This window comes from Pteropus alecto, unplaced genomic scaffold, assembly GCF_000325575.1.
Source record: "Pteropus alecto unplaced genomic scaffold, ASM32557v1 scaffold56, whole genome shotgun sequence".
NCBI classification, from domain to species: Eukaryota; Metazoa; Chordata; class Mammalia; order Chiroptera; family Pteropodidae; genus Pteropus; species Pteropus alecto.
This window is the reverse complement of record NW_006438871.1, coordinates 1009285-1030660: the sequence shown is the minus strand read 5'-3', so window position 1 is coordinate 1030660 and position 21376 is coordinate 1009285. Positions and strand designations below refer to the sequence as shown.

At 63.6% G+C, this 21376-nt stretch overlaps 1 protein-coding gene across 2 annotated transcripts in view; it reads left to right on the top strand.

Moving 5' to 3' along the window:
* Positions 1-3930: 3930 nt before the first annotated feature.
* Positions 3931-21376, top strand: part of INTS1 (integrator complex subunit 1) — a 31798-nt gene continuing 14352 nt past the window's right edge. The window contains exons 1-24 of one of the 2 annotated variants that reach the window (XM_025049558.1): positions 3931-4265; positions 4893-5183; positions 7750-7946; positions 8113-8250; positions 8580-8739; positions 8851-8956; positions 9062-9254; positions 9351-9496; positions 9580-9721; positions 10628-10804; positions 11415-11523; positions 11831-11951; positions 12427-12504; positions 13115-13272; positions 13992-14088; positions 16825-16916; positions 17100-17160; positions 18138-18335; positions 18601-18730; positions 18982-19161; positions 19242-19391; positions 19811-19990; positions 20062-20166; positions 21163-21330. In XM_025049558.1, coding sequence (XP_024905326.1) covers positions 4208-4265; positions 4893-5183; positions 7750-7946; positions 8113-8250; positions 8580-8739; positions 8851-8956; positions 9062-9254; positions 9351-9496; positions 9580-9721; positions 10628-10804; positions 11415-11523; positions 11831-11951; positions 12427-12504; positions 13115-13272; positions 13992-14088; positions 16825-16916; positions 17100-17160; positions 18138-18335; positions 18601-18730; positions 18982-19161; positions 19242-19391; positions 19811-19990; positions 20062-20166; positions 21163-21330 — 3435 coding nt within the window. In that variant the 5' untranslated portion in view covers positions 3931-4207. The remainder of the gene's footprint in view (positions 4266-4892; positions 5184-7749; positions 7947-8112; positions 8251-8579; positions 8740-8850; positions 8957-9061; positions 9255-9350; positions 9497-9579; positions 9722-10627; positions 10805-11414; positions 11524-11830; positions 11952-12426; positions 12505-13114; positions 13273-13991; positions 14089-16824; positions 16917-17099; positions 17161-18137; positions 18336-18600; positions 18731-18981; positions 19162-19241; positions 19392-19810; positions 19991-20061; positions 20167-21162; positions 21331-21376) is intronic. The other variant, XM_025049559.1, reaches the window with a different exon arrangement.

Below are 21376 nucleotides of genomic sequence, written 5' to 3'. Positions count from 1 at the left end.
GTAGCTCCGCCGCAAACAGTGCTGGGGACATTTTGATGGTGCGTGGGGACAGGGAGACAGGCGAGGTGAAGCGAGGACTGCCTTGGTCATTGTCCCGGTGCCCTCGCCCCGTCCACGCCCGGGCCTGAGGACGGAGGAGGCAGTGCTGCCAAGGGGCGGGGACGGAGGTCCTCGTCACTCACGCCCAGGAAATTCGGGGCCTGGGAGGAGAAGCCCCCCCACCGGGCCTCTTTCCACTCCCGCCTGCTGTTGCGGTGCTGACTGGCCCTTGGCCTCCGCAATCCCGTGCACCGTAGCTGACGGTCACAGGTGCCCCTGTCACTGAAACAGAGAGAGTCTGTACCCCCGCTGGGCCCCAGCCATGCTGGGGACGTCTGGGATTTGGGTGAGGTGTGGCTGGGAGTGTGGAGTGGGAGGTGGGAGCCCCTACTCCGTAGTTCAGACGCCCCTTGCACGGGGTCTCAAACAGAGCTCCCCAGAGCCCCGGGGTCCCTCGGAGGTGGACTGGGCCAGGGCCAGGGCCAGGCCCCAGTCCGGAGCCCCCAGCTTCTGCCTGCCTAGTCTTGGAAGCTGACACGAGCGACCCTTCAAAGGCCTCGAAACCACGGCGGGGGCCGCGTTTCCTTCTTCCGCTTTTGCGCCCAGGAGCCCAGAGTGGGCCCTGCGCGGCCTCCGGGGGGTGCAGCCCAGCCTGGGAGAGAGGCTGTCGGGGGCTGCCAGCCTGACCCTAACTGAGCAGAAGGGGAAACTGAGGCCCGGGGCGGGTGACCCAGCCAAAGGGGTGCAGTTGCCGATGGGACGGACCGTCTCCGGCGCCACAGGCGCTTTGCTCTGTGCCCCAGGCCCAGAGGGAGCCCCTCTTGGAGAGCTCCCCCATCCTGCCCTCCCGGCTCCACCCCCAAACGTTTGAGACCCCGAGGGCTCAGAGCCTGGGGGCGGGGCCAGACCGCAGAGCCCCACTAAGCGGTGTCCCCCGCCCGTGCTGGCTCCTGCCGCCCACGGGGACTCATTTCCTAGTGAACGGCAGGCCTATTTCCAGACAATTGCTGGAAAGCTCGTCCGCCCCCGGCCAGCGCTTCCGCAGGTCCAGCCCGGCTGCCAGGGCTGCCCAGCCGAGTCTCGGGTATTAGCCTGAGAAGGCTCCAGGCCTGGGCCGCGGGGCGCCAGCCCTCCCCGCGCGGTCCGAGAAGTCGGGGTGCCTTCCCTGGGCTGCGAGCCTCCCCGCAGCAGCAACTCCTGGCCAGGTCCCAGCGGTGACCCTGCACAGGACTGCTCGTCAGCGAGGAGATTCCAGAAACCTCCACCTGAGCATGGACGGGTCTCGGGGTCCCCCAGCCCAGGAAGGGGCATCTGAGTCCTCGTAACCGCTGACTCACGGCTTTGAAACTGTCACTGACCAATGGGGCTTCTTGCACAGTGAAGCACTTTCTAAATTTAGGACACAAGGTAGTTGGGGGATGACCGGCCCCCCAAGGCACCGTGGGGTCGCTCCCTAGTCTCTCATCTCACACTGCTGCTTCCCCTGTCAGCGCTGGGAAGCACCAGGCCTGGACTGGGCCAGGGACACCCGACCTGGCAGGGGACCTGGACGCAGGGAGACACTGCCCAGGTCTGAGCCCAGCCCTGGGGCCCAGGCCACACATACTGGCCGCGGCTGCCTGGCCCAGAGGCAGACAGACCTGTGCGCCTCGCCTGTCTCCCCTGGTGGGGGGGCGGGTAGTGCTGTGACAAGTCCTTGCTCGCTCTGTCCCCACCCCCATCCCCCACCCTGCTGCTGCCCCAGTCTGCCCTCTGCTGCAAGGACTCCCCCCAGTCCCAGTGGTGAGGGGCCTGTCCTGGGTCAGGGCCTGGTGGGTAAGCATTGTCGCTGTGGCTGTGACATCACAGCAAAGAGGACCAGGGTCTGTGGGGGTCGGAGGCCTGGGCCCGTCCTACCTGACGCTTCCCTCCAGGCTAAACCCAGCTCCTAAAAGTTTGGCTTCTGTGGACATTCCCTCATCCCGCCCACTTTTACTGCGCGGCATGTGTCCCCTGGACTCAGCAGGAGATAGGCCAACCAGGTGCTACTGGTGGCTCACGGTGGCTCACGGTGGCTCACGGTGGCTCACGGTGGCTCACGGTGGCTTACGTCAGGCGAGGGGGGGGCATAAAGACAGAGACAAACAGGTGAGTTCAGAATCCCAGGGTGACAGTGTTCTAAGGGGAGGTGTTAGCATGCCAGGCAGGTCCAGCGGGGGCTGGGGCTACGGTTATGGGGGCGGGGGGAGCGGGGGGGCACATTGAGCAAGGACCCAGTAGGGTGAGGGGCCTCAGGAACGCTTGGGGGTTCCTGACCAGGAACTGCACGAGTAGAGGCCATGATGCGAGCGAAAGGCGCGTTCCAGAGGTGGCGAGAAGGCTGTGGAGCTGGGGCGGGACGGCGAGAGGGACAGTGGCCGGTCGCACAGGCCCGGCGTCCCTGGCATGGAGCTGCAGTGCCCACCGACCCTCAGCAGGGGCCTTATTCACAAAATGGGTCTCTGTAGATATAATTTAGGGTGGGCCCAAGTCCAGTGACAAGTGTCCGTGTAAGAGACAGAGGAGGAAACACGCAGAAGGAACCTGCCACGTGAGGACGGAAGCGGTCGGAGGAGGGAGCACGGACGGTCCCCTACGGTCTGCAGGGAGACCGCAACGCCGCACCTCAGACCTGCGAGGCTGCTGCTCAGGCCCCCGGTCTGTGGGGGGTGTCACAGCCACGCCAGGGAGCTCCCACGGGATGTCTGGAGACCTCTGCGTTGGTGTCCCCCACGAACTGCAGCTGATGAAGCCCCTCCCTGCCCTTCTTCCTCCTTGGGCCGGCTCCGCGACCCCAGTGGACGGGCAGTCCTCCGAAGCTGCGCCTGAGATGGGCATCCCGGGGTGGCTACTGCCCCAGGACCCCATGAAGGAGAGAGCTGTCCACCTGACCCTGCGACCTCTGACCTCCGTACCCCGACCCAGCATCTTGGGCTTCTCCAGGCTTTGCTCTTCAAGACTGTCGCATGGGGGCACGAATGGCCGTGACAGGCGCCAGCACAAAAGCAGCTGCTGTCTGCTGGGGAGAGGCTGCCCGAGGGCTTCACGGAGGAGGGGACAGAGCTGGGAGGCTGGGCTGGGGCGGGGCGGGGGTGTCAGTGAGAAAGAACGGAGGAAGCGGGCGGAGGAGGGACGGACCCTCCTGACCTGTCCGGGCAGGGAGGATCCCGTGACAGTCCCCAGAGGGCAGGAGCGTCGCTTCTTTTTGAATGGAAACAATTCGCGCAGTTGTAACAGGGACGCAGAGGGATGGCTCGCGGCCGCCCTCCCCCAAACCACGGACGCTGGGGCGTATCTCTTTGCAGCCTTTGTCTACTTTTAGGTAGCTGCGGTCACTTTCTACACGCCGCTCCTTGGTTGCCAGTTGTGCTGTTCCATCACCGAAGGGTCGGTTCGGTCCTTTGGAAGCTTCAGAGAAGAGCGTTGTCGTGACGCCCCGTAGCTGCACTGACCAGTCCAGGTTGCTGGACACCTGGCCTTGACCGTGGCCAGCCAGCTGTCGCGGCCTGGCCAATGCATCCATGCTGACCATCCTTTGTGAGTCCTCGCCGGACCGCCGCTCGCTCCCTGTCCCCGGCCCTGCCCTTTGACCCATAAGTGGGACAGTAAGACTCTGAAGATCCAGCACGTGTGGATTTGAACTCCGATGCCACCCTTCCTAAGCGTGTGTCCGCGGGCATGTCACTAAAGAATGTCAGCTCACCTGCAGAAACGGTGACAGCACCCACCTCTTCGGAAAAAGATCGGCAGCTGCGAGGCCACGCCGGCCTCCCGCCGCCAGAGGGCGCGGCGGGCAGTATCCTCTCGCTTCCCGCCCCCCCTCCCCGCCGTGCTGTTTTGCTTCCGGGTGTTCCGGAAGTCGCGGCTCTGAAGTTGGCTTCGCTTCCGGGGCGGCCCTGGCGGCAGTCGGGCACCGGGTTCCGCGGGCCGCCTGTGAGGGATCCGCGGCCGTCCGCGAGACCGATCCTCCCGGCGGATCCGAGGCGGCGCTCACGCGGCCCCTGCAGACCCGCCCGCCCAGCGGGGCCCTTCGGCCCCGGACCCCGAGCGGCAGAGGAATGAATGAGTGAGCGGGCGCGTGGAGGACCGCCTCGGCGCGGGCCTTCCGGCGACGCCACCGCAGCCAGCAGCGGCGAGGGGAAGGGACAGAATGAACCGCGCCAAGCCCACCGCCGTGCGCAGGCCCAGCGCCGCGGCCAAGCCTTCAGGTGCGCGGCCCCTGCGGGCGGCGGGGCCTTAGTTACTCCGCGGCGAGCGGCGTCCGGGAATCGGGGTCGCCTGGCGCTTGGTTCTAGGCGGCCCTGCGAGTCCCTGGGAGAGTTGGGACAGCTGTGACTTTCCCACATCGCTGCTTGTCTCGGTTTACACCGCATCCGAGGCAGCAGAAAGAAGCCCAGAAGCTCCTGGGCCAGGAGGCCCGTGGCAGCACAAACGGTGGCCGAAGGCAGGCTGGAGCCCAGCTGGCCTCGGACACGGCCCTCACCACTCGCCCGCTGCGTGGCCAGGGGCACGCCCCTTAAGCTCTCTGTGCCTCAGTCTCCTCACTTGTCCACTGGTCGTGGCGATGCCCGTCTCAACCTTGTTGGGGACTGAGCGAACCATCGTGTTTATGTTAGCGATGGCATGTTTTGCAGTCAGCTCGGCCTGGCTGTCAGTGACTGACTGTCAGCGTCGTGGTTACTGACTCCTCCCAGCCCTGTCTCTGCTGTGGCCTTCCTGGGCGACTTGTTTCTTGCTGCCCAGACCCTTATTTAATCCCCTCTGGGATGGCAGGAGACTGGCTCCACCTCTGCCAGGTGCAAAGACCCACATTTCTCCATCTCTCTTCACTGCAGGGCACCCTCCGCCAGGAGACTTCATCGCTCTGGGTTCAAAGGGCCAGGCCAATGACTCAAAAACAGCGTCCACCCTGCTGAAGCCTGCCCCATCCGGCCTGCCTTCGGAGCGCAAGCGGGAGGCTGCAGCTGCTTTGGCGGGTGCCTCAGCCCTGACAGGCCTCACCAAACGCCCCAAACTCTCCTCCACACCCCCTCTGAGTGCCCTGGGGCGCCTGGCTGAGGCCGCAGTGGCAGAAAAACGCGCCATCTCTCCATCGATCAAGGAGCCGTCTGTGGTCCCAATCGAAGGTAAAGTCGGTCCCTGGACTCCCCAGAGCACGCAGATTCTGTCGATCCGCGCAGATTCTCAGGCCACTCTCAGGCCTGGCGCCACAGGGGTAGTGCAGATTCTCGGACAAGGGAGACGGGGTCACCTGTGAGTGTTCCTCAAGGCACTTCTCGGACAGGGACCTCCACCCCGCTGTGCTTCTGAATTCTGGGACAGAGATGAAGGAAATAACCCAGGGCAGGCAGGGCACTGGATCTGGGGTCCACAAGTGCCACTGCCACGTAGCAGGGGTGCGCGTGGACACTGGGCACCTCCCCTCTCGAGCCCCAGTGTCCTCTCTGCGAGGTGGGGGTCTTCTCAGCTAGGCAAGCCAAGCGCATGGCAGCACTTCATCCTGGAACCGCGGTCCGGACTTGGTGGCTTTGCTTTCCAGTGTCTCTCCTTGCTGGAGAGGAGCTGCTGTGAGCATCGGTGCACTGCCAGCAGCTGTCCTCTGGGAACGGGCTCGTGGCTCTGCTCGGTTGTCCGTCTGACGTGTTCGCCGGGCCCTTCTGTGACAGGCCCTGTTCTGAGCTCGGGGGATAAACATAACAGGCAGACCAGGTCCTGTTCACAGGGGCTGTGCGTTCTAGCGTTTGCCACTAGCTGGGATGAGGAGGCTCGCACTCCATCCTTTCTCCCCAGGCGCTAAGGACAAAGTTTTGCCTCCTTCCTTTTTTTTCCTTGCTGCAAAGGTAACACAACAACGTTACAGCAAAACGTCGAGCTCATCCCTAATCCTGTTGTTTACACAAGTCTTTTAGTTTCGCACTCATCTCAGCTGCCTGTTTTCTTGCCTCATCTTCCCACTGATCACTGCTGGAGGCTCCACGATGTCCCATAGGTCAGATCCGTTAAATCTGAAGCTGATCGCAGACGTTGAGCGTTAGGCGCTTACGTGACAGCTTTGGGAGAGAGGGGGCTCATCGGGAAGTTGTAACGTGACATTGGGCCTTGGAGGATGGATGAGATTTCCACAGGCAGTCAGGGATGTTGGAGAAGAAAGCACTAAGCAGAGGCCTCCGTCCTGGAGATGGAAATGCGCTCAGGGAACAGGCTGGGCCTGGGCAGCACGCAGTGCGGGAACCAAGGCCGGTGGTTGGGGAAGGAGCTGTGTGTGTGTGTGTGTGTGTGTGTGTGGTTTTTTCAAGTATAGCTAACGTATAACGTTATATTAGCTTTTGGTGTACAACACAGTGGTAAGATATTTACATAACTCATGAGGTGGGAAGATGCTCGGTTTGACTTGGTTGGCGTAGGGAGCCCTAGGGGCATGCAGAGTGGAGGACGGGGCTGGAGCTGTGCCTTGGGAGCTGAGTCAGGCTGCAGCTGTCTCCGACCTTGACCTTCAGGGGCCCTCACCTGGGCGGCTGGTGCTGGCGAAGACTGCAGGGCTGAGGTCCAGGCTCAGGCCACGACTCTCGGTTGTTGCCTGTGCTTCGCTTTCCTTTAGTGTCACCTCCCACGAGACGTGATTTTGAACGTTAAAGTAAATGTGGTTATTAAAAACATTCTAAATGATAACGTACTTTACAAACGTTTTTGGCAAAACAGAGAAAAAGCCCCATTCAGCTCTTTGCCGTCGGGCGTTTGGAATGTGTTCAGGCAGGATCTTCCGTAGTCCCCCGGCTGTCCTGCACATTCGTGTGTGTTCTGGGCACCTGGAAAGCATTTGGTGACTTGTCGAATCTCTGTCCTTGGTGCAGTCAGGTTGAAATCAGTAACAACACCTCCCTCCGTGCGTTCCGATATTGAGAAGTACTGTCTTAAAAAAAAAACTCGAGTCAGGAGAAGATGTAACGAAAGTTAGAGAACATCCAGAGCTGGACAGTAACACGCCATGTAAAGGGCCCATGCGGCAGAGCCGGCGTGCTGCTGGGAGGGCCTTAGAGGAGCCTGGGCCTACTGGTACCCGAGGAGGGTCAGCAGTGCTGGGAGGGCCTTAGAGGAGCCTGGGCCTACTGGCTACTGCGCAGCCAGCTGAAAACGCAGGCCGGCAAATGGACGGAACCCGAAGCAAGCGGAAGGAAGTCAGTCTAGAGGAGTGCAGGGCGACAGCGCAGGACAGAGGCTGGGACCAGGGGGCCCTGTGCACAGACGGTGAAGCAGAAAGGCCTCTGCAGTCTTGCTCCAGAAGGGAGGGGCGGCAGGTCAACAGCGTCGGGGACAGGTGACCAGACAAGTGCCACAGCTAAAGAGAAAGTGAGGCCGAGAATGGCACTGTGCGCGTTGATCTGAAAACGTAGAACAGATAGACGTGCCGTGGGCCCAGGTGACTCCGGCAAGCGAGGTCAGCACTCCGGGGGGCGCCGTGCCGGCACGCGGCTGTCGCTGTCTTGGTCGCCCGAGTCAGTCGTGAGTTCTGCCCCACTCCTGCCTCGCTCGTCCTGCTGGCCTCCTCGGAGCTGGCCGGCTGTGGCACAGCCCTGAGACCCTCACTTGCTCGGTTTCTGACGGTTGCCGCCGTGGTCCCGTGTCTCTGGGGGAGGACGGCGGAAGGCAGTGTCCGCTGGTGGCCGTGCTCTGACGAGCCGCCTGCACGCACAGTTCTGCCGCCAGCGCTGCTGGATGAGATCGAGGCGGCCGAGTTGGAAGGCAACGATGACAGGATCGAGGGGGTGCTGTGTGGGGCCGTGAAGCAGCTGAAGGTCACCCGCGCCAAGCCGGACAGCACCCTGTATCTGAGCCTCATGTACCTGGCCAAAATCAAGCCCAACATCTTTGCCACGGAAGGTGTCATTGAGGTGAGGGCTGGGTGTCCCCATCTTCTGTCCTGGGAAGGGGGTATGGGGAGCGAGATGGGCCCTGGGCCTTTGTTACTTCCTCCCAGGTGGCCTCCCCCGGAAGCACACTGGCTCTGCCCCGTGTGCAGGGTGCGCCTCTCCTGGTCACATGTGCCATCTCCGGCAGGCTTTATGCAGCCTCCTGCGGCGCGACGCCTCCATCAACTTCAAGGCCAAGGGAAACAGCCTGGTGTCCGTGCTGGCCTGTAACCTCCTCATGGCCGCGTACGAGGAGGACGAGAACTGGCCCGAGATCTTTGTTAAGGTGAGTCTGCCTCTGGGGGGTTGGGTGAGCTTGCCACTGGGCCGAAGGGGTAGCGTGCCATAGGAGGGGGCCTGCTGGGCCCCAGGAGGACAGAGGAGCAGACGCTGCATTCTCTCGGAGGGCTGCTTGTGCCCTGTGTGTCCTGTCGCCTACACTGGCCACTGGGGAGGTCTTCTAGGGAGTCCCCTGGGCAGCAGGGAGAATCCGGACAGCACTTGTCCTGCCCTTTCTCACGGCCCGGCCGGGAAGCAGGCCCCAGGCCTCAAGCGGCCCAGGGCAGGCAGGAGTGAGCCACCTGCAGGGCCGAGGTCAGCCTCTGTTTCGGGCAGGTATACATCGAAGACTCGCTGGGGGAGCGGATCTGGGTGGACAGCCCGCACTGCAAGACGTTTGTGGACAACATCCAGACAGCGTTCAACACCAGGATGCCCCCCAAGAGCATGCTCCTGCAGGGGGAGGCAGGACGCGGCGGGGGGGACCTCAGTGCTGGTGAGAGGCCGGGCGGCCGGGCTGGGGTCACCGCTCTGCACGGGGCCCGGCGCTGAGGAGCGGGTGCATGGACGGGGAGGTGCACGTGTCCATGAGGCCTCTGCTCTGCAGGGAGCAGCCCTCACCCCGCACTCACCGAGGAGGAGGACAGCCAGACCGAGCTGCTGATTGCCGAGGAAAAGCTGAGCCCCGAGCAGGAAGGCCAGCTCATGCCCAGGTAGGCGCAACGCGAGTCCCCAGTGGGCGCGGGCCCCGGGCTGGGGGACAGGCGGGGACCTGGAGGAGGGCCCGCCTGCCTCCTCCCGCCCTCCTCCCCCTTCTGGCCTAGGTATGAAGACCTCGCGGAGAGCGTGGAGGAGTACGTCCTGGACATGCTCCGGGACCAGCTCAACCGGCGCCAGCCCATCGACAACGTGTCGCGGAACCTGCTGCGGCTGCTCACCTCCACCTGCGGGTACAAGGAGGTGCGGCTGATGGCAGTGCAGAAGCTGGAGATGTGGCTGCAGAACCCCAAGGTGAGGGCCGCGCACGTTGGGAGTCAGCCTCCCGGGCCCTGCGGTGCCGTCCGTCCCTGGGCAGCAGGGTTGACGTCGTCATTCCGGCCTCTGCAGCTGACCAGGCCGGCCCAGGACCTGCTGATGTCCGTGTGCATGAACTGCAGCACGCACAGCACTGAGGACATGGACGTCATCTCCCACCTGATCAAAATCCGCCTCAAGCCCAAAGTCCTCCTCAACCACTACATGCTCTGCATCAGGTGCGGCCGCGCGGGGTGTGGAGGCGCAAGGGTGGCCGCGGGGGTGGCCCGGCCCGCGCCAGCGCCCCGTCTGCTTGGCCCAGGGAGCTGCTGAACGCACACAAGGACAACCTGGGCACCACCATCAAGTTCGTGATCTTCAATGAGCTTTCCAACGCCCGGAACCCGAACAACATGCAGATCCTGTACACGGTGCTGCAGCACAGCTCGGAGCTGGCGCCAAAGGTAGGGGTCCGCGCACCCGGCGGCCTCGCGGTCGTGTGGCCGGCACTCACCAGTGGCCCTGGGTGCACCTGTGTGCACCTGCGCTCGGGGAGTGGAGAGCGGCTCTTGGTTCGGGGGTCTGGCCTCAAGTCTGGGACCCCACACTGGACTTGGCTTGGAGGGGAGTGCATAGCCTCATGCGTATGGTGCTCAGCTGTGTGGGAGAATGCTTTGGAAGGGGTGACAGGCTGTACCCCAGTGAGCTCAGAACACTTGAGTGTATTTTGAAGTTAGTTCCGGGGTGTGTCTGCAGGCATCTCTAACCTTCCTGGTGTTGGCCTTGGGGCCTGGCAATGAGTCCCTCGTGTCGTGTCCCTTGTGAAGACAGGCCAGGCTCTTAGACGGCTCGGCCGTGTGTGCAGCGTCGAGGCAGCCATGGTCCCGTCCTTGTGGTTGGTGCTGTGTCGTCCGTAGCCAGCTGTGGGAGGGTGAAAGACAGGCCAGGCTCTTAGACGGCTCGGCCGTGTGAGGCAGGCATGGTCGCGTCCTCGTGGTCGGTGCTGTGTCGTCCGTAGCCAGCTGTGGGAGGTGGTGGTTCAGTTGTCCAGTTGGCGGTCTGGCTGTGACAGGGCCTGGTCTCCGTGTTCCTCCCAGCGGCCAGTGTCTGTTGATTAATCTGTTCCCCCATTTAAGGAAGAGCAGGTCCCTACAGGCCAGGTGCATCAGAGGGCCCGGTCATGCAGCGGGCTGGCGTGTCCGCCGTCTGCGGGGGTCGGTCCGTGAGCCGAGCCGTGTGCTTGCGTGCTGGCATGCCCGGTCACTTCAGGAAAGCAGGCCACAGCCTTCTGCCGGAAGGGCTCTGGGAGGGCTCCCTGCAGGCCGAGCATGGACGGAGGTTGGTGCTGAGCTGTGGTCTCTCTCGCCCAGTTCCTGGCGATGGTGTTCCAGGACCTGCTGACCAGTAAGGACGACTACCTGCGGGCCTCGCGAGCCCTGCTCCGCGAGATCATCAAGCAGACCAAGCACGAGATCGACTTCCAGGCCTTCTGCCTCGGGCTCATGCAGGAGCGCAAGGAGCCCCAGTACCTGGACATGGAGTTCAAGGTGCGCGTTCCCGCCCTCAGCCCGCTCCGCTGCCTCTCCGTGCCGCCTGAGTGCACTGGGCTAAGTGGCAGGTGCCCCACGGCGCAGCAGCCAGAATCCAAGGGCAGCGTGGGCCCCATCCCATGATGGGGTGAGGGAGGGGCTGGCCAGGTAACCCTAGAAAGTCAGTAACCTGTGAGCTGGGTCCAGATGTGGGGACAGAGTGGTAGGCAGCAGAGCCAGTAGACCCAAGGGAACAGGGTGACACAGACTACGTGGAGGGCAGGCAGTGTCTCTGGGGAGGTTTTAGAGCGGAATGTTAAAAAGGAGAAATTGGGGCACATAGTGGAGGACCTCAACTGCCACTCAGGCAGGTCGACAGACGGCCCCCGTGGTGGCTTCTTGGGAGGGCGGGCTTTGTCCTACTGTTGGCTGAACCTCCTTCCTGTGGCCTGACCTGGCCTTGTGTCCAATAGACTCTTGGTCCCAAGACCTCCTCCTACCTGGCACTCTCCTGCCATGGTGTCCCTGGGCATTCTGGGGCCCTGCGTCCTGTCCGGCTGCCTGTGTGCAGAGGCCTGGGTGGGGCCCCTCCAGGGTGCAGACGCCACTGTGCTGGCTGTGCTTGCAGGAGCGGTTCGTGGTGCACGTCACGGACGTGCTGGCCGTGTCCATGATGCTGGGCATCACAGCCCAGGTGAAGGAGGCCGGCATCGCCTGGGACAAAGGCGAGAAGAAGAGTAAGGATCTGGAGCAGGCTCGGTTCTGCTCGGGGGCCCAGGGCCAGAGAGCACAGGGCCCGGGCAGAGGGCGGCGGCAGGGCGGGCCCACAGCACAGCCCCCAGACACTAAGGGAGCTGCCAGAAGCTGCCCCTTCTCGTGTCTGTTCCCCTCGGTCACCCGCAGGTAGCGCAGAGATGGCCTGTGCTGTGTGCCTTGTCACGCCCAGGCCTCCCGCCCTGTCCCTGGCCTTGAACTGGCCGAGAGGCACGTGTGTCGCCTGGAGCTGCTGTGCAGGCACGCAGTAACCTTGCTCGTCCCTTTCAGACCTCGAGGTGCTGCGGTCCTTCCAGAACCAGATTGCTGCGATCCAGCGGGACGCGGTCTGGTGGCTCCACACCGTCGTCCCCTCCATCAGCAAGCTCGCCCCCAAGGACTATGTGCACTGGTACGCGCTGGCGTCGTGCTGCTTACGTGGCTTTACTGAAAGACGAGCAGCCACTCCCTGGGCCAACTGGTGGCGAGTGACAGGGCTCGCCACACGGGAGCCTACAACCCCAAATGTGGCCGCTGGCTGATACCAGCCTCTTAGCAGTCAGAGGTGCTAGCGGGCAGCAGAAGTCACGTGTGCCGGTAACACGGGTCGTCCTGTGTGCTGTCCGAACCCCAGGCAGAGCCCTCCTGCCCGCTGAGGTGCGGCCCGTCCCGTCTGGCCGGGCTCAGCACTTTGGAGACAGTGCCCGTCGTCTGCCAGCCCAGGTCCTGTTGGGGGTTGCTGGAGGCTCTCCAGGAGGTGCCGCGGGAAGTCGCTGACCTTAGGCAGTAGGCAGTCACCGAGCCTTTGGGGACCGTGTCTGGGGGCTGACTGGTGGAGTGTGTCTCCTGGGCCCCCGCACCCTGACAGCTCTCTCCGCCTCCCGCAGCCTCCACAAGGTGCTCTTCACAGAGCAGCCGGAGACCTACTACAAGTGGGACAACTGGCCGCCCGAGAGTGACCGCAAGTGAGCGCACCTGCCGCCTCCGGCTCCTCAGTTCGCGGGGTGGGGGCCGCTCCAGGGAGCACTGCTGGGGTTTGGGCCCGTGGGGGCTTCCACTGTCCCTGTCCCACCTCCCGAACCTTGTCTCTACAAAGTCGCCTTTGCTCCCAGAGATTCAGCCCGCGCCATGCCAGTGGGACCCCCAAACTCGACATCCCTGGTGACTCCCCAAGCTCAGTGCCCTCTCCTAGCTTTCAGATGTCTGCACAGGCCCCCTTCCTCAGGCAGCATCGGGCTCTGCCTCCTGAGCCCAGGGTCACCCTGCCCCATGGTGCCCCGCTTCGGATCCCTGCTGCCCAGTCCACCTGCCCATCTCAAACCTTTCTCCCGCCGCAGTTCGGCGGCCTGGGGCTTTGTCGGGCCTGTCTGCCCTGCTCTCTCAGCCCTTCTGGGGGCTGGGCACCTTTGCATACTCCTCAAGACGGCTGGGCCTTGTCCCCAGAGGCATCAGAATAAGTGACTGCAGGAGAGGGTGGGTGGTAGCCCCTCCTCTGGCCTGTGGCACCTGGTATAGGGAGTTACCTGCAGGCCTGGGGTGGCCCCAGCGAACCCTGCTCTTCTGATTGGCCTACAGCTTCTTCCTCCGCCTCTGCTCCGAGGTGCCCATCCTAGAGGACACGCTGATGCGCATCCTGGTCATCGGGCTGTCCCGGGAGCTCCCGCTTGGCCCTGCGGACGCCATGGAACTTGCCGACCACCTGGTGAAGCGCGCTGCAGCCGTGCAGGCAGATGGTAAAGGGCTCTTGGGGCTCTGTCCGGGTCCCTATAGGTGACGGCCTCCCGCTGCGGGCTCCGCTCCCCCCTGCACGCCTGTGGAAGTCCTGTGGGCACCGAGCCAGCCTGCTGCTGCGCCTGCCTGGTCTCGAGTTGTGTGTGGCACTGTCCCAGCCCTTACGTGGTGGTTTCTGGAACCCGCCCTGGGACTTGGCATGCTCTCCAATGCAGGACTACAGCAGGTGCTTTGTCCACCTCGTCTTTGAGGGGCCGCTGCGCCATCTTGGCTAGAGCATCCCCGCTTTTAGCGCCCCTGTGCAGTCCTGCCGGCATGGGCCGGGGTCCGACCCCTGGGCATGGGGCGAGGCCCTCCGGGACCCGGGCTGCTGTCTCCCAGCCATTGCCTGCCGCGCGGTGCTTCCGCTCCAGGCACACCGTGCGTCCTCACGTCTCTGCTTTCCCCTGGGGCCCCGCGCTGCTCTTCCCGACTTTCCCGCTGGCTCTCCAGACCCAGTGAAAACACGCCTCGGGTTCCCCAGACTGGCTCAGTGGCGCTTCCACCTTCCTCCCCGGGGCACGCTGGTCGCCCTTCTACTCCCGTCTGGCGCCCGAGCCGGTCTCACCTCACCACCCTGCAGCTTCCGGGGAGCAGCGCCCACTTCCTCACTCTGCCGTCCCGTGGCCTGAATCCTGTGCCTTGGGGACCACTGAACAGGCTTCTGGACCTTGTCTTGCAGATGTGGAAGTGCTGCGGGTGGAGAGGGTCCAGCTGCTGGACGCCGTGCTGAACCTGTGCACCTACCACCACCCGGAGAACATCCAGCTGCCGCCCGGGTGAGGCGCGGGACTGGCCTGGGCCCCCAGGGTTCCCGCTGCGCTCCGGCTCGCCGTCCACGGGCCACCCGCCCCGTCCTCATGTCCACGAGGCTGACGCATCGACTGCCCCGCCCTGGCTCCCACAGCGCAGCTCCGGGTAGCCCGTCCACGGGCACCTGTGAGGCCATGAGCGCGGGGAGCGACAGGCCTGCTTTCCCGCCCCGTCCTCCCCTGTGCTCTCGCGGATGCTGTTCCCCGTGTTCGTTAACGTGCGTGCTTCGTTGTTCAGACTACACTGAGCTGACGCTCTGTTTCCTTAATAGCTTTATTGAGATTCAGTGCACAAACGCTTCTGTCAGAGTGTGGGGTTCAGTGTGTTTTGGTGCATTCACAGATTTGTGCAGCCATCACCACAAGCAAAGTTTAGAACATCCCCCTGAAGGACACCTGTCCCATTAGCTGTCACTCACATTCCCGCGTCCCCCCTGTCTGTCCCTAATTCACTCTCTGTCCCTATAGACGTGGCCGTTTTGGACATTTTATATAAATGGACTCATAAAATACATGGCCTCCATGTTTCCGAGGTGGTCATGTGCTGGCGGGTGCCGGTGCTTGTCCCTTTGTGGTGACTGACACCCTGCCGTGTTTGCCCGTTTGCCCGTGGGTGGGCATCCAGGCCGATTCCGCTGTGTGGTGTTGCGCGCTGCTGCTGGGGACGTTCGTGCGGGAGTCGGGACGCCTGTGTTCAGGCTTCCTGAAGGCTCACCTGGGAGTAGGGTCGCTGCGTCGCGTTCACGTTGGAGGAGCCGCCAGGCTGTCCTCAGTGGCTGCGCCACCACAGCCGGTGGCAGTGCCCGTGAGCCCCGGCCTCCCTGCATCTGCCAGTGCTGCTGCCCCGTCTGACACGGGTGCCACTCCAGCGGGGGTGACGTGCGTCCCATTGTGCTTTGTTTCCACCTCTCATCACTCGTGACAGCGAGCATCTTTTCACGTCTCGGTGGCCGTTTGTGTTGTCTTTGGAGAAACGTCCGTCTGAGGCCTCCGTCCAGTTCGAATGGGTGGTGTGAATGCCCGTGCACTGGGAGCCTGCGTGTGCGCTGCACCCCAGACCCTCAGCAGACGCGCTTCACTTCACTCTCGTGAAGATGCCCGAGGCACGAGTCTTAACTTTGGGGAAGGTCCGGTTCATCGGTTTCCCTTCGGCTCCTTATGCCGCTGTGTCAGAGCTCAGAAACCACCGCCAAGCCCAGTGTCCCGCTGCTTCTCCCCTACGCTCTCTCCTCAGAGTTCTTTAGCTTCGTTCTTACGCTTAGGTCTTTGGTCCATTTCGAGTTACCTCCTGTCTGTGGAGTGAGGCCGGAGGCCAGACTCATGGGGACGTCCGGTTGTGCCCACACCGTTCCCTGTCTTTCTTCCATCGAGTTACGTTGGCGCCTGGTCAGAACCAGTTAACTACGCACGCAGTTTATTCGTGGGCCCTCGATTTCATTCCGCCGAGCTGCGTGCTGCACAGGAATGTGACTTCTGACAAGGGCCGGTGTCCCTCGCCACTGCCCCTGGGCTTCAGTGTCCCACCTAAGACACCACGGCCTCATCCGAAGTCACGAAGGTGTACGTACGCCTGTTTTCTCGTGAATTTTCTAGTGCTGACTCTTCACGTCTAGGTTTGTTACCCATTCTGAGTTCGTTCTTGGATGCGGTGTGAGGTACGAGTTCTGCTTCATTCCCCGTCATGTGGATGTCCAGGTGTCCCGGCACATTTGTCGAAAAGCCTGTTCCTTCTTCCGCTGAAGGTCTGGCCCCCTTGCTGACCGTAGGTGAGAGGGTTTATTTCTGGGCTCTCAGTCTCGCTCCTTTGACCCGTTGTCTGTCTCGGCGCCACCCCGTCCTCATCACTGTGCCTTCGTGCTGCGTTTGAATTGGCCAGGGTGAGCTCTCCAGCTCCGTTCTTCGCCAGGGCTGCCCTGGCTGTCTGTGTCCTGGCACCCCAGTGGGTGCGAGGGTCAGCTTGTCAGCGTCCACAAGTGAGCCGCCTGGGAATCGGACGAGGACGGCACTGACGGCGCACGTGGTTTGGGGCGTGTCGCCGGCTTCTTGGGGTTTTCGTGGGAGCAGTAAGCCTTGCTCTTCCTCTGCTGCCAACTTTCTTTCTCGCGGCTGTCGTCCTGGAGATCGTTGCCTTGTTTCCGCTTTCCCGCTCGGTCGTTTTCACGTGGTGGCCCATTTGCTCATCTCCCCAGTGGATTCGTGCCATTCTCTGACACTTAACACTGCCTTGTCACCGGAAAGGACTGTGCTTGAGGGATGATCACATCACGCGTGACTTTTAAACATTATCACATTACACGCTGGTGGGCGTGGAGTTGTTTCTGGTTTCCTGGCGCAGAGAACGAGAATGAGAACTGGCCGTTCCTGAGCATTTGTCCCTTGACCGTGCTTTGGTTTCGTAGGTGGGAGACCGAGGCTCAGGAAGGCAAGCGAGTTGCCCAGAGCTCGGAGCTGGTGCATGGGCCTGGGCATGGAGCGCTGGTGCCGGCCTCCGAGCAGCGCAGCAGTCACAGCACGTGCTTCCTGCGGCACGGGTGCTGCCGAGGGCCAGCTCCGAGTTGGGGTCACAGATCCCAACGTCACGGTCTCTGAAGCAGTTGCTGAGTTGGTCAGTCACCAAATCATGCTGATGCCACCCTGGCCTGGTCTAGTTTTCATCCCTGGCCTCGGTGTGGCCAAGGCCAACCTGTCACCGACCTGTTTCAGGTATCAGCCTCCGAGCCTGGCCATTTCCACCCTGTACTGGAAGGCCTGGCCCCTCCTGCTGGTCGTCGCCGCGTTCAACCCGGAGAGCATCGGTGAGCTGCCTCCGGTCTGAGCGGGGCCTCAGCCAGGCGTCCACTTCTCTTTGGGGCGGCTTCCTGGTCGGGCTGGGGTGGAGTCTGGCTGGGGACTGGATTTAGAGCCGGGAAGAGGGGGCCGTGGATGGCCGCGCAGGGTGCTGGGTCCTAGCCACCATTTGCTGTCCCCTTGCCCCCTAGGCCTGGCTGCCTGGGAGGAGTACCCCACGCTGAAGATGCTCATGGAGATGGTGATGACGAAGTACGTTGGCACGCAGCTGTTGGGACAGGACACCACGCGGGGACAGAGCGCAGGCCAGTCTCCTGGCTGCCCTGGAGTCTCCGCCAAGCTGCGTCCTGGGTCCCACTGGAGTTGCCGAGTCTGAGTCCGCCAAGCTTTACCCACTTCCCCTTGCGGTGGGCGGGCGTTGAGGCCGCAGGGCCCCCGGGTCGTCCTAGGCAACACTCATGTCAGCCTGACAGATGGTGTGACGTCAGGAGCGATAGAGCAGAGGAATCGGGAGCCAGACGGGGTTTGGCAGATGGAGACAAGGGACCCAGGGGACAAGCTGATTTTCACAGGTGTAGATGTTAAAGCTGCCTGGGAACAGCGACAGGTGAACCAGCTGCCTCTGTATACGGAAGTCATGGGGCTCAGCCACAGCCCGAGCGCCATACGCTCGGGTCGTGTGACTGCACCTCGCCACAAGCTGCGGGCCTCCTCCTACGTGAGCCAGGGGAGTAGATGGGTGCCCAGACGGGGCTTGCGTGTGTGCACGCGTGTGAGGCCACGGTGCGTAGGGCCCAGGGCTGTGGCCCAGGCCAGAGACACGCTGCTCCCTTAAGGGATTACGTGAGCGGGCACCCCAGGAAGGTAGAGTAGTTTTGAGAATGCGTGAGGGGACTGCTCGTGCCCCAGGAAGCAGGCAGGCTGCCCGGGTGTGCCCCATGTGCTGGGGCCGTCTGCCTGTGGGAAGCGGTTTCAGCATGGGGCGCCTGGGCCCAGGATTCGGACAGCAGTCGGGCCCGGTTTGGGAGGTGGTTGGCACGCTGTCGTGTGTAAGGAGAGCGGGTGGCAGGTGTGGGCTCTGTGAAGAGCCCTGGACTCCCTCACAGATGCCTGGCTGGTACCCCCTGGGCTCCCCATGGCAGCCTGACAGCTGAAGCTGGACCAGGCGGGGGCCAGCCCTGAGCACCTCTGACCACATGGTGACAAGCTCCCGCCCATCTGGTTCTCAGTCATTACTCCTACCCCCCGTGCACCCTGACGGACGAGGAGACCCGCGCGGAGATGAGTAACCGGGAGCTGCAGATCTCCCAGCGGGAGAAGCAGGAGATCCTGGCTTTCGAGGGCCACCTGGCCGCCGCGTCCACCAAGCAGACCATCACTGAGAACAGCAGCCTCCTCCTGTCTCAGCTCACCAGCCTAGACCCCCAGTGCGTGCGGAGCCTGAGCCTGGGGTGGGGGCTGCTGGGTGGGGTGGGATGCCGGGGGTGCAGCCCTTGGATAGGGTGCGCGGGCCCAGGCCCTGTCCCAGGTCTCGGAGGAGGCTGGCCTCAGTGAGGCTGAGTGCCCAGCGGCGGTGCGGGTGGCAGGAGGGAGAGGTGCTCTCAGGTGGGAGGCAGGCGGCCCCCTACCCCTCACCTCTGCGGTCGGGGGCTCTGCATGTGGCTCTCTGACGTGTGTTTTCTGGGTTTCCAGGGGGCCCCCCCGGAGGCCCCCTCCCCACATCCTGGACCAAGTGAAGAGCCTCAACCAGTCCCTCCGCCTCGGGCACCTGCTGTGTCGGAGCCGGAACCCAGACTTCCTCCTCAACATCATCCAGAGGCAGGCGAGTCCCGCGGCGGCTTGGGGAGCCCAGGGCAGGCGGGCGCTCTCCAGAGGCTTCAGCGGCTGCTGGTGTTCGGTAGCCAGGAGAGGCACCCGGCTGGGAGGGCTGAGGCCCGGCTCTGCCGGGGGTGCCCATGGCTGTGCCTGCGCATCAGCGCTGGGGGTGCGGGCGGGGAGGCGGCAGCCGACGGTGGAGAAAGGGTGCGGTGGGTCGGAGCTGAGAGGAGCCGAGTATCGCCATTGCCTTGCCAGGCCTCGTCGCAGTCCATGCCCTGGCTGGCCGACCTGGTGCAGTCCAGCGAGGGCTCCCTGGACGTGCTGCCCGTGCAGTGCCTGTGCGAGTTCCTGCTGCACGACGCCGCCACCGACGCCACCTCCGGGGGTGAGGAGGATGAGGGCGAGAGCAAGGAGCAGCGGGCCAGGAAGCGGCAGGTCAGGGCCCCCTCCTCCCCGCCACACCCCCCGCCCTGCAGGCGCAGCAGGCGCACCCTGAGTCTCCCTTGTTCGTGCAGAGGCAGCAGAAGCAGCAGCAACTCCTGGGCCGCCTGCAGGACCTGCTTCTGGGCCCCAAGGCCGACGAGCAGACCACGTGTGAGGTGCTGGACTACTTCCTGCGGCGCCTCAGCTCATCCCAGGTGGCCTCCAGGGTGCTGGCCATGAAGGTGAGCCTGTGGCCCAGCCCGCTGTCCCCCACACTCTGCTTCTTGCTGCAGCTCTATGTCAGTGCGACTCTACCCACCCAGGCTTCTCGTCGCTGGTTTTCACAAACAGAAGGACGGTGCTCATAAAACGTGCCAGACACAATTCTTTCCCACTTGTCTGAGTTCCTTCCCTGGTGGTGGCGTGACTGTCCCAGGTGACTTGGTGGCGGGTCCCGCACATCTAGTCAGCCTTTGCCGAACGAGTTTCCCAAAGAAACTGCTCATGCTGCAGTTTTCCCCCAGTTCTTGTGGCTCTGATGGGACGTGGCATCTGTCACTGGGCATCTCACACCCTCCCCAGCCTTGGGGATGTGTCGGGCCCCAGTCAGGGTGGACGGGTGGAGGCGTGGTGGGGGCTCAGCGCCCGTGTCCACTTGCAGGGCCTCTCCCTGGTGCTCTCGGAGGGCAGCCTGCGGGACGGGGAGGAAAAGGAGCCCCTGGCAGAGGAGGACTCGGGGGACGCGGAGACCCTGCAGAGCTACCAGTGGCTGCTGCGCGACCTGCCCAAGCTGCCACTATTCGACAGCGTGAGGGCCACCACCGCCCTGGCACTGCAGCAGGTGAGGCCCCGTGTGGTGGGAGGCGGCGCTGCACACTGGCCCTCGGAGCCAGCTCACTCAGCCTCCCCCAGGCCATCCACATGGAGACCGACCCGCAGACCGTCAGCGCCTACCTGGTGTACCTGTCCCAGCACACGCCCGTGGAGGAGCAGGCCCAGCACAGCGACCTGGCCCTGGTGAGAGGGTGGGGACAGCACAGCGACCTGGCCTGGTGAGGGGTGCGGGGCTGGCAGGGCTGTTCCTTGGCTGGGAGACTCCTAGCACCCAGCTCCCTTCTCGGTGACTTTCCTTCCAGAGAAGCATGGAGCGTGGGAGAACTGGTGCCGCCTGGTTGCCCCTGTCGCTCTGGGCGGTGGTTTGGCCACACCCGACACCCGGGGCACTTGCTCAGAGCAGCAGATGCGGTGTGGGTCGGCTCCGGAAGGCTCTGGGCTCCTGGGCCAGCCCCAGTGTCTTCTGTAGCCCATGTCCCACATCACTGTCCCTGCTGGGGATGATGGCGGCTGGACGCGGTCGCATGCACGTCCGCTCTTTCCTACTTGGCTTTCTCCTGAGCTTGCTTTCCCATCAGCGTGTTCTTGCTCCCTGACTCAGTGAAGTCCCTGTGGAACGAATGGGAATAGGGTTGTCGAGGGCATGGGCAGACGGGCAGAGGTCACTGGACGGGGGCTCTCTCAAGCCTGGCCAGGCAGAAGAGCCCTCAAGGCCTGGCTCTGGGGCCTTGGCACGGTGGCCAGCGTGCAGGGCGCCTTTGCTGCAGGGCTCAAGTAGGCGCGGTGTCTGGCTGTGTGCAGACAGCCTTCCCTGTGGTCCGGATGGTCACACACTCCTGTCATTTGCCGGGTGGTGTCAGTGTTCCTTGGTGCTGGGCCGGTGGTCGTGGCCACATCTGCTGTCAGGGCCAGGTCGCCGTCTCTTTGCTTTCGGGGTGTGTCCTGCCCTGCCCCTCCCAGCCTGCTTGGCGCTTATACCCCTGTGCCTCTGAGGGTCCGTCGTCGCCATCACGTGCCCTTCCGGGTCGCGCTCCTAGTCGGGTGTGCGTTGTGCCGAGCACGAAGCGGCTCCGCAGGCAGCCTCACAGGCTGCGCCGGCTCATCGTGCGGGCCTGGTATGAGACAGGGAGAGACTCCCCGCCGGCCCGGGAGCGCTCTGACGCCTGTGCTTGTCCCCAGGACGTGGCCCGGCTCATCGTGGAGCGCTCCACCATCATGTCCCACCTCTTCTCCAAGCGCTCCTGCAGCGCCGAGTCGGACGCGGTGCTGGCCGCCCTGCTCTCCATCTTCTCCCGCTACGTCAGGCGCATGCGCAAGAGCAAGGACGGGGAGGAGGTGTACAGCTGGGTAAGGCGGGCAGCCGGCCCGCCCCAGCCCGAGCCCCAGCCGGAGC